This window comes from Aegilops tauschii, chromosome 6 (assembly GCF_002575655.3).
Source record: "Aegilops tauschii subsp. strangulata cultivar AL8/78 chromosome 6, Aet v6.0, whole genome shotgun sequence".
Lineage (NCBI taxonomy): Eukaryota > Viridiplantae > Streptophyta > Magnoliopsida > Poales > Poaceae > Aegilops > Aegilops tauschii.
The window spans coordinates 496,689,069-496,702,304 of record NC_053040.3 but is presented as its reverse complement, the minus strand read 5'-3'; the positions used below and the strand labels follow the sequence as shown (position 1 = coordinate 496,702,304).

The 13,236-nt window shown below is 47.7% G+C and overlaps 1 protein-coding gene across 1 annotated transcript in view; it reads right to left on the bottom strand.

Annotated features, from left to right (window-relative positions):
- The window catches only part of LOC109752707 (disease resistance protein Pik-2-like), a 51,929-nt gene extending 39,335 nt beyond the window's left edge, over positions 1–12,594 (bottom strand). The window contains exons 1-2 of the mRNA XM_073502283.1: positions 12,087–12,594; positions 11,909–11,979 (exon numbers count right to left, since the gene is read on the bottom strand). Coding sequence (XP_073358384.1) covers positions 11,909–11,979; positions 12,087–12,594 — 579 coding nt within the window. The remainder of the gene's footprint in view (positions 1–11,908; positions 11,980–12,086) is intronic.
- Positions 12,595–13,236: the final 642 nt, after the last annotated feature.

Sequence of the window (13,236 nt, the reverse complement as noted above, 5' to 3'; positions counted from 1 at the left end):
ACCGCCGTGGTGCTCTCCGCGCGGCGTAGTCAACGTGGTCAAGTAACGACTTCCATCGGAAGAGTACTATACGTGGAGAGGCTGACAGCTGGGTCCACGGCCACAGCCCAGTTTTTTTGTGATTTGCCGAGTAAGTCGCTTTGTCAGGCCTGTTGGGCTGCAAATCTTTCAAGACAAGGAGAACTTTCATTCAGCTGGCCGAGAAAATGGCCCATCAGTAATGAGAAATGGGCTGTACATTTTTAAAACACATTAAACCGGCAATTAGTTTCAAATATCTCTTTTTTTCATTTCAAGATTTTAAATTACATTAATTTTTATGCGTGGAGAATTTGTTGGATTTTACATAGATATACATTTATTTTTAAAATCAGTTTGAATGTGAGTCGAAATTTCGGGATTAAAAACAGTTCGGACCGCACCGAAATATGCAAAATTTTGTATAATTTTTTAACCGTGGCCACAATATGGGCTGTAATGCTAACAAAAAGAATATGGGCTCAAAAAAAAACTTAAGAATTAGCAAATGGGCTGTAAATTATTAGAAATAATGGCAGATGGGCTGTATGCTGTTTTCCACAGATTTGAGGCTTTCCTAAAAAAAAGGTTGACGCACAAGCACTGACTGTTGGATGTCCATCCAACGGCCGTCGTGCTTCTTCAATCTCTGCTCTTCCTGCTCCAGCCGCTCAAACAAGCGCCGGCGGGACTGCCTGCTCCCTCCTCCCCGCGGCCGGCTGTGCTGCCGCGCAGGCCTCACCGCCCCACCGTACTCCCATCACTGGCCTAGCCATCCCTCTACTCATCCACACCTACTGTTATTCTCCGGCGACGGCAGACGAACCAGTAAACCCGCGTACAGTCGTACTCCCCTCCGCGTGGGAAACAACTGCCGAGTCTTCCCTACCTCTGTGTCGTTCCCTTCATAGGCCTCGCCGTCGTCCACCGCCCTGGTGCTCTCGGCGCGGCCTGGTCAACGTGGTCAACGACCGACATGCATCTGAAGTGGACTGTACGTGTAGAGGCCGACAGCTGGGTCCACGGCTGCACGCAAGGAAATGCCTCCTTATTACGCGCAAAATAATGATTCCTCCACCTGACATCAGGGACCCACCGAAAGGGCCTCTGTATTTCGCAAAAAAACGTTACCGCCGCTGACAGCTCGGACCCACCAGCTATATCTTCGCACGCAAGGAAGTGCCTCCTTATTACGCACAAAAAAAATGAATACTCCCCCTGCTAGCTGGGACCCACCATGGTGGGAGGCTGACTTGTGGGCCTACTAAGTTGACTGGCACGGGGGCCTTTGTCAACTTTAGTCAATATGAACGATTCTAGCTCCAGTGACCGTATGATGTCCATCCAACGGCCGTAGTGCTTCTTCAACCTCTGGTCTTCTTACTCCAGCCGCCCAGAGCAGCGCCGGTCGTGCCGCATGCTCCTGCCTCCCGTGGCCGGCTATGCTGCCGCGGAGGCCTCACCGCCCCCTACTATTCCCACTGCTGGCCAGGCCCTGCGGCGACGGCAGCCTCACACCGTAGCCGAACCAGTGAACTCTCGTACTCCTCTCCGCGCGGGCTTCCACTGCCGCGTCTTTCCCGGCTCCCCGTCGTCCCCTTCCTAGGCCTCGCCATCGTCCACCGCCCTGGTGCTCTCGGCGCGGCGTGGTCAACGTGGTCAAGGAACGACTTCCATCAGACGTGGACTGTACGTGGAGAGGCTGACAGCTGGGTCCACGGCCGCAGCAAGGAAGTGCCTCCTTATTACGCGGAAAATAATGATTCCTCCACCTGATCGCTGGGACCGACCGGACGGGCCACTGTATTTCGCGAAAAAAACGTTTCCCCCTGACTGCTGGGACCCACCAGCTACATCTTCGCACGCAAGGAAGTGCGTCCGGGCAAAAAAAACGATTCGCCCCCCAGACTGCTGGGACCCATCAGCTACATCTTCGCAGGCAAGGAAGTGCCTGACAGTTGGGACCCACCTGGTCGAAGCGTACGTAGCATTGTCATTCTGGTCGCGAACGTGTACGTACATACTGGTCGATGTAGAGGCGCGCACATGTCATAGTAGAGGCGCGCACGTAACATGTACACGTACGTACAGCGGCCAGTGTGCAAGAAAGAAAATACGGCCACGTATGTACATACGGGCAGGGTCTCGAACGCCTACTCGCGCATACGTACGACCAGGGCTCGTGTACATGGCTGGGTCGGAACGGAGAAACAGCGTCCTCATCGTGTTCATGGGGAGCCAACCAGCTGGGTCGGAACGGAATGCGTCGTCGTGTTCATCAGGAGGGCTTGGACGGAATAGCCAATGGAAACGATGCCTGGCGTACCGCAGAACGGAGGAAACGGCCTTGTGTTTGACCGGCCACGTTTGAAACGGGATCCTGTTCATCGGGAGGGGTCTGGCGTACCGCAAAACGGAGGAAACGGACCTCCTACGGTCGAAACGGGGGTCCTGTTGATCGGGAGGGGTGTGGCGTACCGCAAAACGGAGGAAACAGACTTGTGTTGGAGCGCTACGGTCGAAAGGGGGGTCCTGTTCATCGGGAGGGGTGTGGCGTACCGCAAAACGGGACTCCACGGGACACTGTTCATCTCCACCGTCGACCCCCTCCCGCCTCCACGGGCTACTGTTCATCCACCGTCGACCTCCTCCAGCCTCCACCTGCGACTGTTCATCCGCGGGCTCCTGTTCATCCAGCCTCCACCACGCGCTACTCCACCGGCTACTGTTCAACCAGCCCTCTCCACGGGCTCCTGTTCAACCACCCCTCCACGGGCTACTGTTCATCCAGCCCTCCACGGGGTGGTCCTGTTCATCCTGCCCTCCACGGGGTGGTCCTGTTCATCCTGCCCTCCACGGGGTCCTGTTCATCCAGCCCCAACCGGCTCGATCGATCGGGGTCCTGTTCATCCAGAGGCAACACCACGGGGTCCTGTTCATCCACCCCCACCGGGAACTGTTCATCCAAACCCCCCAGCAACGCTCACTGTTCATCATCGATCGGCTTCAGTTAGCAGCGGTAGCGAAGGAATCGCTCGAGCAGGTTCAGTTAACAGCCATCGACCGATCGCTCGGGTTCAGTAACGCGTAGCCTGCAGTGCAATCGCTCGGGTTCAGTTAGACCCAACGCCTCGCTCGGGTTCAGTTAGAGCCAACACCTCGCACACACGCGCGTACGTGTACGAGAGAAACGTGCATCGCTTAGCCCCCGACCTCCCACCGTAACCGGGAACTCCCCGAAATTTTCCTCGCCCTCGCTTCTACCACGGTTTTTTCCGTCATGGACGGCCCAAAGAATGTCATGCAGCTACGTCTCTGGCCCGCCTAGGATGAAAAGCCCATTTTCTGTCAAGATTTTTTGTCATAGAAGTAGGAGCCCACCACATCTATGATGATACCGGGTTTTGTCACAATTATCGTCATAGAAGTGTCATATGTATGACAGAAAAAAATTTCGTTCGGCCCAAAATGTCACGGATGTGTCTTTTTTTGCAGTGTTAGTAGTTGAACTAGTTGATTTAATAAAACTACTTTATTTTACTATATATAGAAGTAGTTTATTTTTAGTAAGTACTACTTTATTTTATTTATATTAAGTGCTTAATTAGTAGTTGAACTAGTTGATTTAATAAAACTAGTTTATTTTACTATAGAAGTAGTTTATTTTTAGGAAGGAAATTAATAGAACTAGTTTGTTTTTTAGTTAAAACAATTATTCTCGCATCGACGTCGACGATGCCTATCCCGCATCCTCGTCGTTGACTCGGCGGAGGAGGCCGGCTTGATCAGAGGGGCCATGTCCGGGACTGGGCTCCGCCAGGCTAGTTTTGGGAGGTGCTACCTTCCGGGGACGTAGGTTGGTGAGGAGCCAGCCCGTCGTTGACCCGATCCTTGTTTGGTGGCGGTCGCGTGGGCCAGTGACGGTGCCGAGGCTTCCGGACACCGCGGAGGTGGTACGTCACCGTGTCAGCGAGGAGGACCAACACGTCCGTCGCTACATGGCTGCGTTGGAGGGCAGGTTCGACAATACCTGGCAGGTTCTTCAGGGATCTCACTGGAGCTATGATCCTGTGATGGTTCCTTCCCTTTGGGTGTCCACCGCCCGCGCCGATACCCGTCGGGTGCTACGGTTCTAGCTGTACTAGCGATGCTATATGTATGATAGTATTCGAGGTGTATTAGTGATAATATTCGACGATGTAAGAACGCATGGAGATGATGTAGTTTTGCTTATAATTGAATGCATCCTAATTTGAATACTACTTTATTTTTCGATTTGATTTTGCTTATTGAATGCTCAAATTGGAAAACTACTCCTACTTTGAATGATAAAATTGGAGAGCACTATGCAAGGCATATGCATATGATTAGTTGATAGCTTATAGGGTTTTTGTTTTCGCAGAAATCTAGGAGCCCCCGGCCCCTCCACCATCCCCGCCGTCGTCCCCGTCACCGACCCCCTCCGACATCGAGGTGAGACCAGCCAAATCCTCTTTTAGAAAGATAATTAACGATATTTCGGGTTGACTTTAAGTCTGTCGAGTCTCCACCATATATAAGAGGACGAAGAATCCCGACTGTTGCCGTGGGGGTAGCTTCTCCTTTGTTCCCGTGTGCTAGACAATTTGGTGTAATGCACTCGGGAACGAAAGGAGGAGCTACCATCACCGACGGTCGCAAATGTCAGAGAGGAATCAGTGAGGGAGAGTTCCACCATATATATATAAGAGGACAAAGAATCCCGACTGTTGTCGTGGGGGTCGCTTCTCCTTCATCCCCGTGTGCTAGACATTTTGGTGTAATGCACTCGGGGATGAAAGGAGGAGCGACCATCACCAACGGTCGAATGTATACACCACGTGAGCTGAGAGTTTTCAACAAAAGACTCGACAGACCGATAGTCAACCCTTGATGAATAATAATGATCTAATTAGGTTTTTTAGTACATATATTTAATTGTAGATGTTTAATATTTGAATTATGAACATAGGAAATGTCGTACTCGGACGACGAAAGTCTCCTGGGGGAGTGTGACTGGTGCCACGATGGCCGAGGTTAGTGCGACAGGTCTCACCTAGACGAAGATCGGCGCTTCAACATTAAGCTGGAGGAGACCTTCGATGTTGAAACGGTACACAACGATGACAAGTGTTATTTTTTCGTAATTAAGCACGACTTCAAATATTTCAACGTGTACTTTTCATCTTTTACAATTAGACTAGCTTATCCCATGCCATGCAAGACGCTATGTCTTGGAGAGGATGGGTTTTGAAGACCATGAAAGTTTCGAAACAAAGAAAATTCACCTAAGGACCCATCACGGTGTGGATTTTGAAGTAAAGTTATACAATTCTGAGAGCGTAACCCATTTTGGTTGCAAAAAATGGGAAGCACTTTGCAAGATGTATGGTTTTGATGAGGGTATGCTTGTCAGCATGGATCTTGGTGATCCTGAAATCGAGCAAGACAATATGGACATTTGGGTCCTTGTTGATACGCCTCCAATTCTACCGCTATGTGAGTTTCTCAAACATAGTTATTAGCTAATTTATATTGTTTATTTCAAAATAGTTGGCAGCTTATTTCCATTGACAGCTTATTTTGATTGTTCAAACAATGTGAGGAACATGGTAGACAAAACCCACTACACCGATGGCTCCGAATTAACTTATCAGGAGAAAAATCATCTGGTTGGATTTCGTACTGATATTGAGAATTACAATATCTACAATCAAACTCCTCAACATTATGGTCAATACCACTAGTAGAAAAAGGACCTAATGTGAGACACATTAGTCCCGGTTTGATTTTGGCCCGGTACTAATGGTACCATTAGTGCCGGTTCGAACGGCTATGCATTAATGCCGGTTCGTGTTGAACCTTTAGTACCGGTTCGTGCCACGAACCGGTACTAAAGGGGTGGTGGCAGGCTGGCGTCAGGCCGGGGCCCCACGATCACCTTTAGTACCGGTTCGTGGTACAAACTGGTACTAAAGGGCTAACCTTTAGTACCGGTTCGTGCCATGAATCGGGACTAAAGGGGTCTGACCTATAGTCCCGGTTGGAGACACAAACCGGGACTATAGGGCAATTTTCAAACTCTACCCCCCCCCCCCCCCGTTGAAAGATCGTGGATGTCGCCTAGAGGGGGGGTGAATAGGCGCTTTAAAATAATTACGGTTTAGGCTTGAACAAATGCGGAATAAACCTAGCGGTTAATTTGACAAGCACAAAGCCTACAACAACTAGGCTCACCTATGTGCACCAACAACTTATGCTAAGCAAGATAAACAACTAAGTGATAGCAAGATATATGACAAGAAACAATATGGCTATCACAAAGTAAAGTGCATAAGTAAAGGGTTCGGGTAAGAGATAACGTGGCACGCGGAGACGACGATGTATCCCGAAGTTCACACCCTTGCGGATGCTAATCTCCGTTTGGAGCGGTGTGGAGGCACAATGCTCCCCAAGAAGCCACTAGGGCCACCGTAATCTCCTCACGCCCTCACACAATGCAAGATGCCGTGATTCCACTAAGGGACCCTTGAGGGCGGTCACCGAACCCGTACAAATGGCAACCCTTGGGGGCGGTCACCGAACCCGTACACTTTGGCAACCCTTGGGGGCGGTCACCGGTACCCGTCAAATTGCTCGGGGCGATCTCCACAACCTAATTGGAGACCCCGACGCTTGCCCGGAGCTTTACACCACAATGATTGAGCTCCGAACACCACCAACCGTCTAGGGCGCCCAAGCACCCAAGAGGAACAAGCTCAAGGGCACCAAGCACCCAAGAGTAATAAGCTTCTCAACTTGTAACTTCCACGTATCACCGTGGAGAACTCAAACCGATGCACCAAATGCAATGGCAAGGGCACACGGAGTGCCCAAGTCCTTCTCTCTCAAATCCCACCGAAGCAACTAATGCTAGGGAGGAAAATGAGAGGAAGAACAAGAAGGACAACACCAAGAACTCCAAGATCTAGATCCAAGGGGTTCCCCTCACATAGAGGAGAAAGTGATTGGTGGAAATGTGGATCTAGATCTCCTCTCTCTTTTCCCTCAAAAACTAGCAAGAATCCATGGAGGGATTGAGAGTTAGCAAGCTCGAAGAAGGTCAACAATGGGGGAAGAACACGAGCTCAAGAGATAAGGTTCAATGGGGAAGAAGACCCCCTTTTATAGAAGGGGAAAAATCCAACCGTTATGTGCTCAGCCCGCACACGAGCGGTACTACCGCTCCACGAGCGGTACTACCGCTCCATGAGTGGTACTACCGCTCTGGCGGAAGAAGCAGGGAAAAGGAGCAACCAAACATGAACCTTGGGGCGGTAGTACCGCTTATAAGCGGTACTACCGCGCACCCCAGCGGTACTACCGCTGGAGGAGCAGAACACGGGACCAAAAAAACAGTAGCGGTACTTCCGCCCGACCGGAGCGGTACTACCACTTATAGGCGGTACTACCGCTTATAGGTGGAACTGCCGTGCCTTACTGCCGTGCAACTACTGCAAAACTCGACACGAAAAATGGAAGACCCAAAATCGAGGCGGTACCAGCGCGGAACCGTAGCCATACTACCGCTTATGGCCATAGGCGGTACTACCGCTTTGGACAGCGGTACTACCGCTTGGGGTGATAAGCGGTACTGCCGCTCTGGCCGCGGTACTACCGCTAGGAAACCAAAACTGCCATAACTTCTGCATATGAGCTCCGAATTGAGCAAACTCAAGCTTGTTGGATTGAGAAAGACGAGTAGCAAACTCAAGCTTGTTGGATTGAATTGAGCAAACTCAAACTTATAGTAAGAAGAGGCAGGGGAGGTATGCCAAAAATAGAGGAGTGAAACCTCCAACCGAGAAGAACCGGCATAACCTCCAACATCGAAAAAATCATAGAAGATGCGAGTGAACTCCGTTTTCGATGAACTCGAGCTTGTCATCAAGATGACCATAAGCTCCAAAACTCACAAAGAGAAGAACCAAACAAGAACCAACAAAGATGATGCAAGGATGCAATGGTTTGAGCTCTCTATGAACGATACGATCAAGCTACTCATCGAGAGCCCCCCTTGATAGTACGGCAATCGATCCTATAACCCGGTCTCCCAACTACCATCATGAGACCGGTAAAATAGAAAACCTATCAAGAGCAAACCTTTGCCTTGCACATGGTCCACTTGAGCTAGATGATGACGATCTTGACTCCCTCAAGTTGGACCACCTTTCTTGGTTGTGTTGGCTCGATGAAGACTAGTTGATTGCTCCCCCATACTCCACTATGGGTGAGCCACTCTTCCGCACATCTTCACCAGTCCATTGTCACCACAATGGACGGCAAGCTTCAAGCATTTGATCTCGTCATGATGCTTCACTTGAACTTGCGCACCGCAACATCTTCACAAGTCCATTGTCGCCACAATGGACGGCAAGCTTCAAGCATTTGATCTCTTCATGATGCTTCACTTGAACTTGCACACCGCAACCTAACCCCACAAAGAACTCTCACGAAGATCATGGGTTAGTACACAAAGCGTAATCGACAATGCTTACCACACCATGGGATCGCTTGATCCCTCTCGGTACATCTTGTGCGCTTTGTGTGTTGATCAACTTGATTCACTCTTGACTTAGTCTTGATCAACCTTGACTCTTTCCAACTCTCTTCATTTGGATGATGTCTTGAAGGTAAACATGAATGATCACACAATCTTCTTCTTCAAGACATGCTTGCAATAAGTTCTACTCTCACATGACCAATCTTTGGATAATTCCTTAATAACACCTTGGTCACCACATAAACTCCTTGAAACCAACACATGGACTTCAACAAATGCCTATGGACAAATCCTTCAAATATAACTCAAGGCAACCATTAGTCCATAGAGATTGTCATCAATTACCAAAACCACACATGGGGGCACCGCATGTTCTTTCACCCGTGTATCGCCATTTCAGTTTTGAAAAAATCAAAAGAAAATGATAAAAACTTCAAAAAAATAAAGTCCTTCGAGAGGTAGTTATATTACTACATCTACTAGTTAGGAAAATTTGAAAACTTCAATTTGGACATTTGCAAAAAGTGTAGGGAAAATGTAAAACGGCTATAACTTTTGCATACCATGTCAGAAAAAAACGTATAATATATCAAAAAATTCAGCACGAAAAACCGCATACGATTTTGACCGCCTACGGCCTGTTTGTAATTTTTTAGAATCCTCAAATTCCAAAAGGAAAAAAAATATGCTCAAATTTCAGTTTTTTTGGTTAAATCTGGTCAAACTATGGTCAAACTACTTATTCAAGAAGTATTAATGTTACTACATAATTATTCAAGAATATTAGTGTTACTAAATAATTATATCAATTTTTTAAATTTTGGTCAACTCTGGTCAAACTATGGTCAAACTTATTCAAAAAATATTAGTGTTACTAAATAATTACTGTTTTTTAGAATAATAGTTTCAAACTCAAATGGTGAAACGTGTGACCAAATGCTCAAGCTAAACTGCTGAGGGTTAATAGGATTGTCAGCTTACATTTGTCAGGAAAACAACAAGTGCAGACTTGGAAAGTAGAGGGAATAGAACTCCGAAGTTAAGCGTGCTCAGGCTGGGGGAGTGAGAGGATTGGTGACCGGCCGGGAAGTTAGACGATTTGGAATGAGCGATCCACACTTGAGTAGTTAAGAGGGGTGATTAGAGACTAAATCCTCAAATAATTCAAAAAATTGAAAATAAAAAAATTCAACTTTTTTTCCCAAAATTTTTAGAAAAAATTTCAAAAAAAAACCTTTGGTGGGCCTTTAGTGGCGGTTCGTGCCGAACCGGTACTAAAGGGGGGGCCTTTAGTCTCCACTTTTTAGTGCCGGTTGCAGAACCGGCACTAAAGGCCCTTACGAGCCGGTGATAAAGCTTCGTTTTCTACTAGTGTACGTGCCACTAGTGCACGTATTGAACTACGGTAACTACCATGGAGATACCCTGGTAAGATTTTTTACTATTACGACATCCGTGCATCTTTTGCATACTTCTAAAACTAGTACATGATTGCTAACTATGAAGTTATTACTATGTTTTTCAACAGAGAATCCCAGAGGATTGTGTGCCTCATTTGATGTATCAGAATGGCAGCCTTCGTGTTTTGAACATATATCCAGGTCATCCTACGAATCTCAACTGTCCATACCGGATTTCTCAAAGAAGTGGAGACATGCTAATCAATAAATGGAAAAAATGTATGGACAGTCGTAAGGAGGTTCTTGAAAGCAAAAGGAAGCGAAGCGCAAGAATTGGAGACAGGATGATCTCCATTCTCCATAATGGAGAGTCAGGGTCTATATTGTTTTATGCTATTTTACCTTAAAGAGGGTATTTAGGTCCTACCTAATACTGATGATCATGTGCTAAGAACAAAGTAGGGCTGGTTCGATGAGTATCAGGATGATGATCGTATGACTTGTTATTAATAACGAGTAGAAGTTGTATGATGATGATTAGTAGGACTTGTTATTATGATGATGCATGATGCGAGCATGAAGAGTTATTATATATCTGTGGGTGAAATGAACATGGATTGGATTGAAGTGAAGGCAACATGCATGTGGTGCATGTCGAAAGTAGTACAATCCAAACTTGATCAATTTAGGATTAGTATTACTTTTGACATGCACCACATGTTGCCTCACTTCAATCTAAGTCATGTTTAGGCATAGCAGTAGCAGTAGCACGGAGATAAGAGAGGACACATCTCTCTATTAGCTACCTATACCAATCTAAATTAACCCCCAAAACCCCTAAACCACCTCCTTTCAAAAAAAAAACCAGCCCTTGAAATGCTGACGCGTGGAAGCTTATTGGTCCCGGTTGGTGCTACCAACCGGGACCAAAGGCCCTCCTGCCTGGGCTCGCCGGAGCGGCCACGTGGAGGCCCATCTATCCCGGTTAGTATAAGAACCTGGACTAAAGGCCTAGGGCATTAGTAACGACCCTTTAGTCCCGGTTCCCCAACCGGGACAGATGGGCATTATGAACCGGGATAAATGGGCCTTTTTCTACTAGTGTGACACTGGAAGCCGATGGAGGCGCCCCGGATCTCATGAAAATATTAAAACAGAGATGCATCAACAAGGAATCAAACACCCGACCTTTAGACAATGCATGCTAAAGGCCCAATAATCATCTAGGCTAATAACACTTTGTGATTTATTAATGATTGACATCAATTATTATGTGCATGCATTTGATGCGAGGTCAAAATTTTAAAAAATTACCTTAAAGATTTTGTTTTTTGTCATAAATGAACCGATGAACCAGCCATTCGATCAGTAAAACCCTGGACCGATAGCCTCACTGGTTCGGTTGCCATTTCGGTTTTTTAAACTATGGGTGGGAGGGTGCGGGCGCGGTGCAGTGGATCTGGTGCGGGTATGGGTGGGGTGAGGCAGGTTCGCCTAGGCTAAGCTAGGTGCAGCGTGTACCATATTTTTTTTGAATATGCACGAGTGTGCATATCATATACTTTATAGAAGGGGGGGGGGGGGCTAAAGAACCCAAAGTCTACAGTTGGTGTTACAGCGTGTACCAGTTTGGATTGATTCTGTAAAAAACAGATGGAAAACCGAAAGCGAACTAAACTGTTAACATGGCAGGTACAGTCAGCAGGAAAACGGGGAAAGGGGTGTAATTTGTGGCACAAGTTTCGCTAAAATCTGTTAAATGGGGTAAAAATGGTCACAAACGTAAAACTAGAGGGTAAAAGATGTAGTTCACTCTAATAATTAATATGACTGCCACTGATAATAAGAAGCTAGCTATATGAATGACATATCGAAATAGCAATGATGGATGTACATATATAGGAGGAGAGGTTTAGTTGAATAATATTACCATGTTGTGGAAAGCATAGATATTCTGATGAGCTGACAATTGCTTGAGCTTTGATATGTTGTATCCTTGCCCTGCACATAAGGTCGCAACTTCAGCTTGTTGCGTGGATACTATGATTCTGCACCCCATGTTGTTTTCTGGCCGGATGCCACTCCTCGATGGTGGATAGGTCATTGACCACAACCAGATATCTCTTCCGCTTCACATAACCATAAAACTCCTGAGCCAGCTGTTGCGGCATCTTCTCGTCCATCTTCTCGTGCATCATTTGTTGTATGATGGAACTGCTGAACTAAGCTGTGGACGAAGTCCTTTGCATCAAAAGGATGTGTCAGCCTGACCCAAGCTCGGCATGGGAATTTGGTTGTGACATTTGGATTCTCGTAGACTTCACTGATGATGGATGTCTGCCCGAGATCATCACTCGTTCCCCACACGGCGATCACCCCAAGCCCAAGGTCATTATTTTCATCCTTGCAGCTGACCATGAGGAACTGGGCAAGATCCATGTTTGATTCGTTGTGCTGCTCGGCGGCACCATGGATGCCAAACACCGACGCCGTTGCAGATTTTTCAGCTGTTAGCTGCTTGGAGGGGGAAGAAGAAGCAGCTGACGAGCCCTTGATGAGCTGGTAGCGTATGTTCCTCTGGCTGACATCGTCCACTTTGGCCCTGAGCTCTTTCATCTGATTTGCCACATCGTGCCGGTGTAACAGCGTGCGCCACCATGGTTGGTCAAGAATGAATTAAATCAGTCGAGAATGAGAAAACAAGATGAGCTCACCTACCCTAGTCGGCGAAGCGGTCGCCGGGGGCTATGGGTCGACCCACGCGGCAACTAGCTAGCTAGGCGAGTTTCCTCCTCGGGGGACCTTTGAAGCGGTGGAGCGCACTAGAAAGACCATATGCAAGCTTTTGTCAACAGAAAATGGGAGGTCATACCCAGCAAGCATGGTTGGTCAGTCAGATCCACTCCAAGCTTGTTCTCGCTGCTCAAGAGATAAGGATCAGGCCTTTACCTCTACCTCGAGGGAAGAGCGTCGCGGTAGTGGCGTAGTGCAGGCCGAGCCCGGGACGGCGGTGAGCGGAGTGCCGGATGGGGCTGGACGGTGACGGGCAGGGGTACGGTGGAGAAGGGCGTGAGACCTATCGGCTTGGGTGCTGAGAGCAGGCTACGAGGGATGAATGAGTGGAAGTGCGCCTACGCTGTCACGAAGTGTTTTAGCACGGTGTGGGTGGATGGGCCAACGTTAACGTTCGCACAGCAGAAACTGTAGTACTGATGAGTTTTTGGTCCCCTCAATTCAGAAAATAATACTCCGTATAAT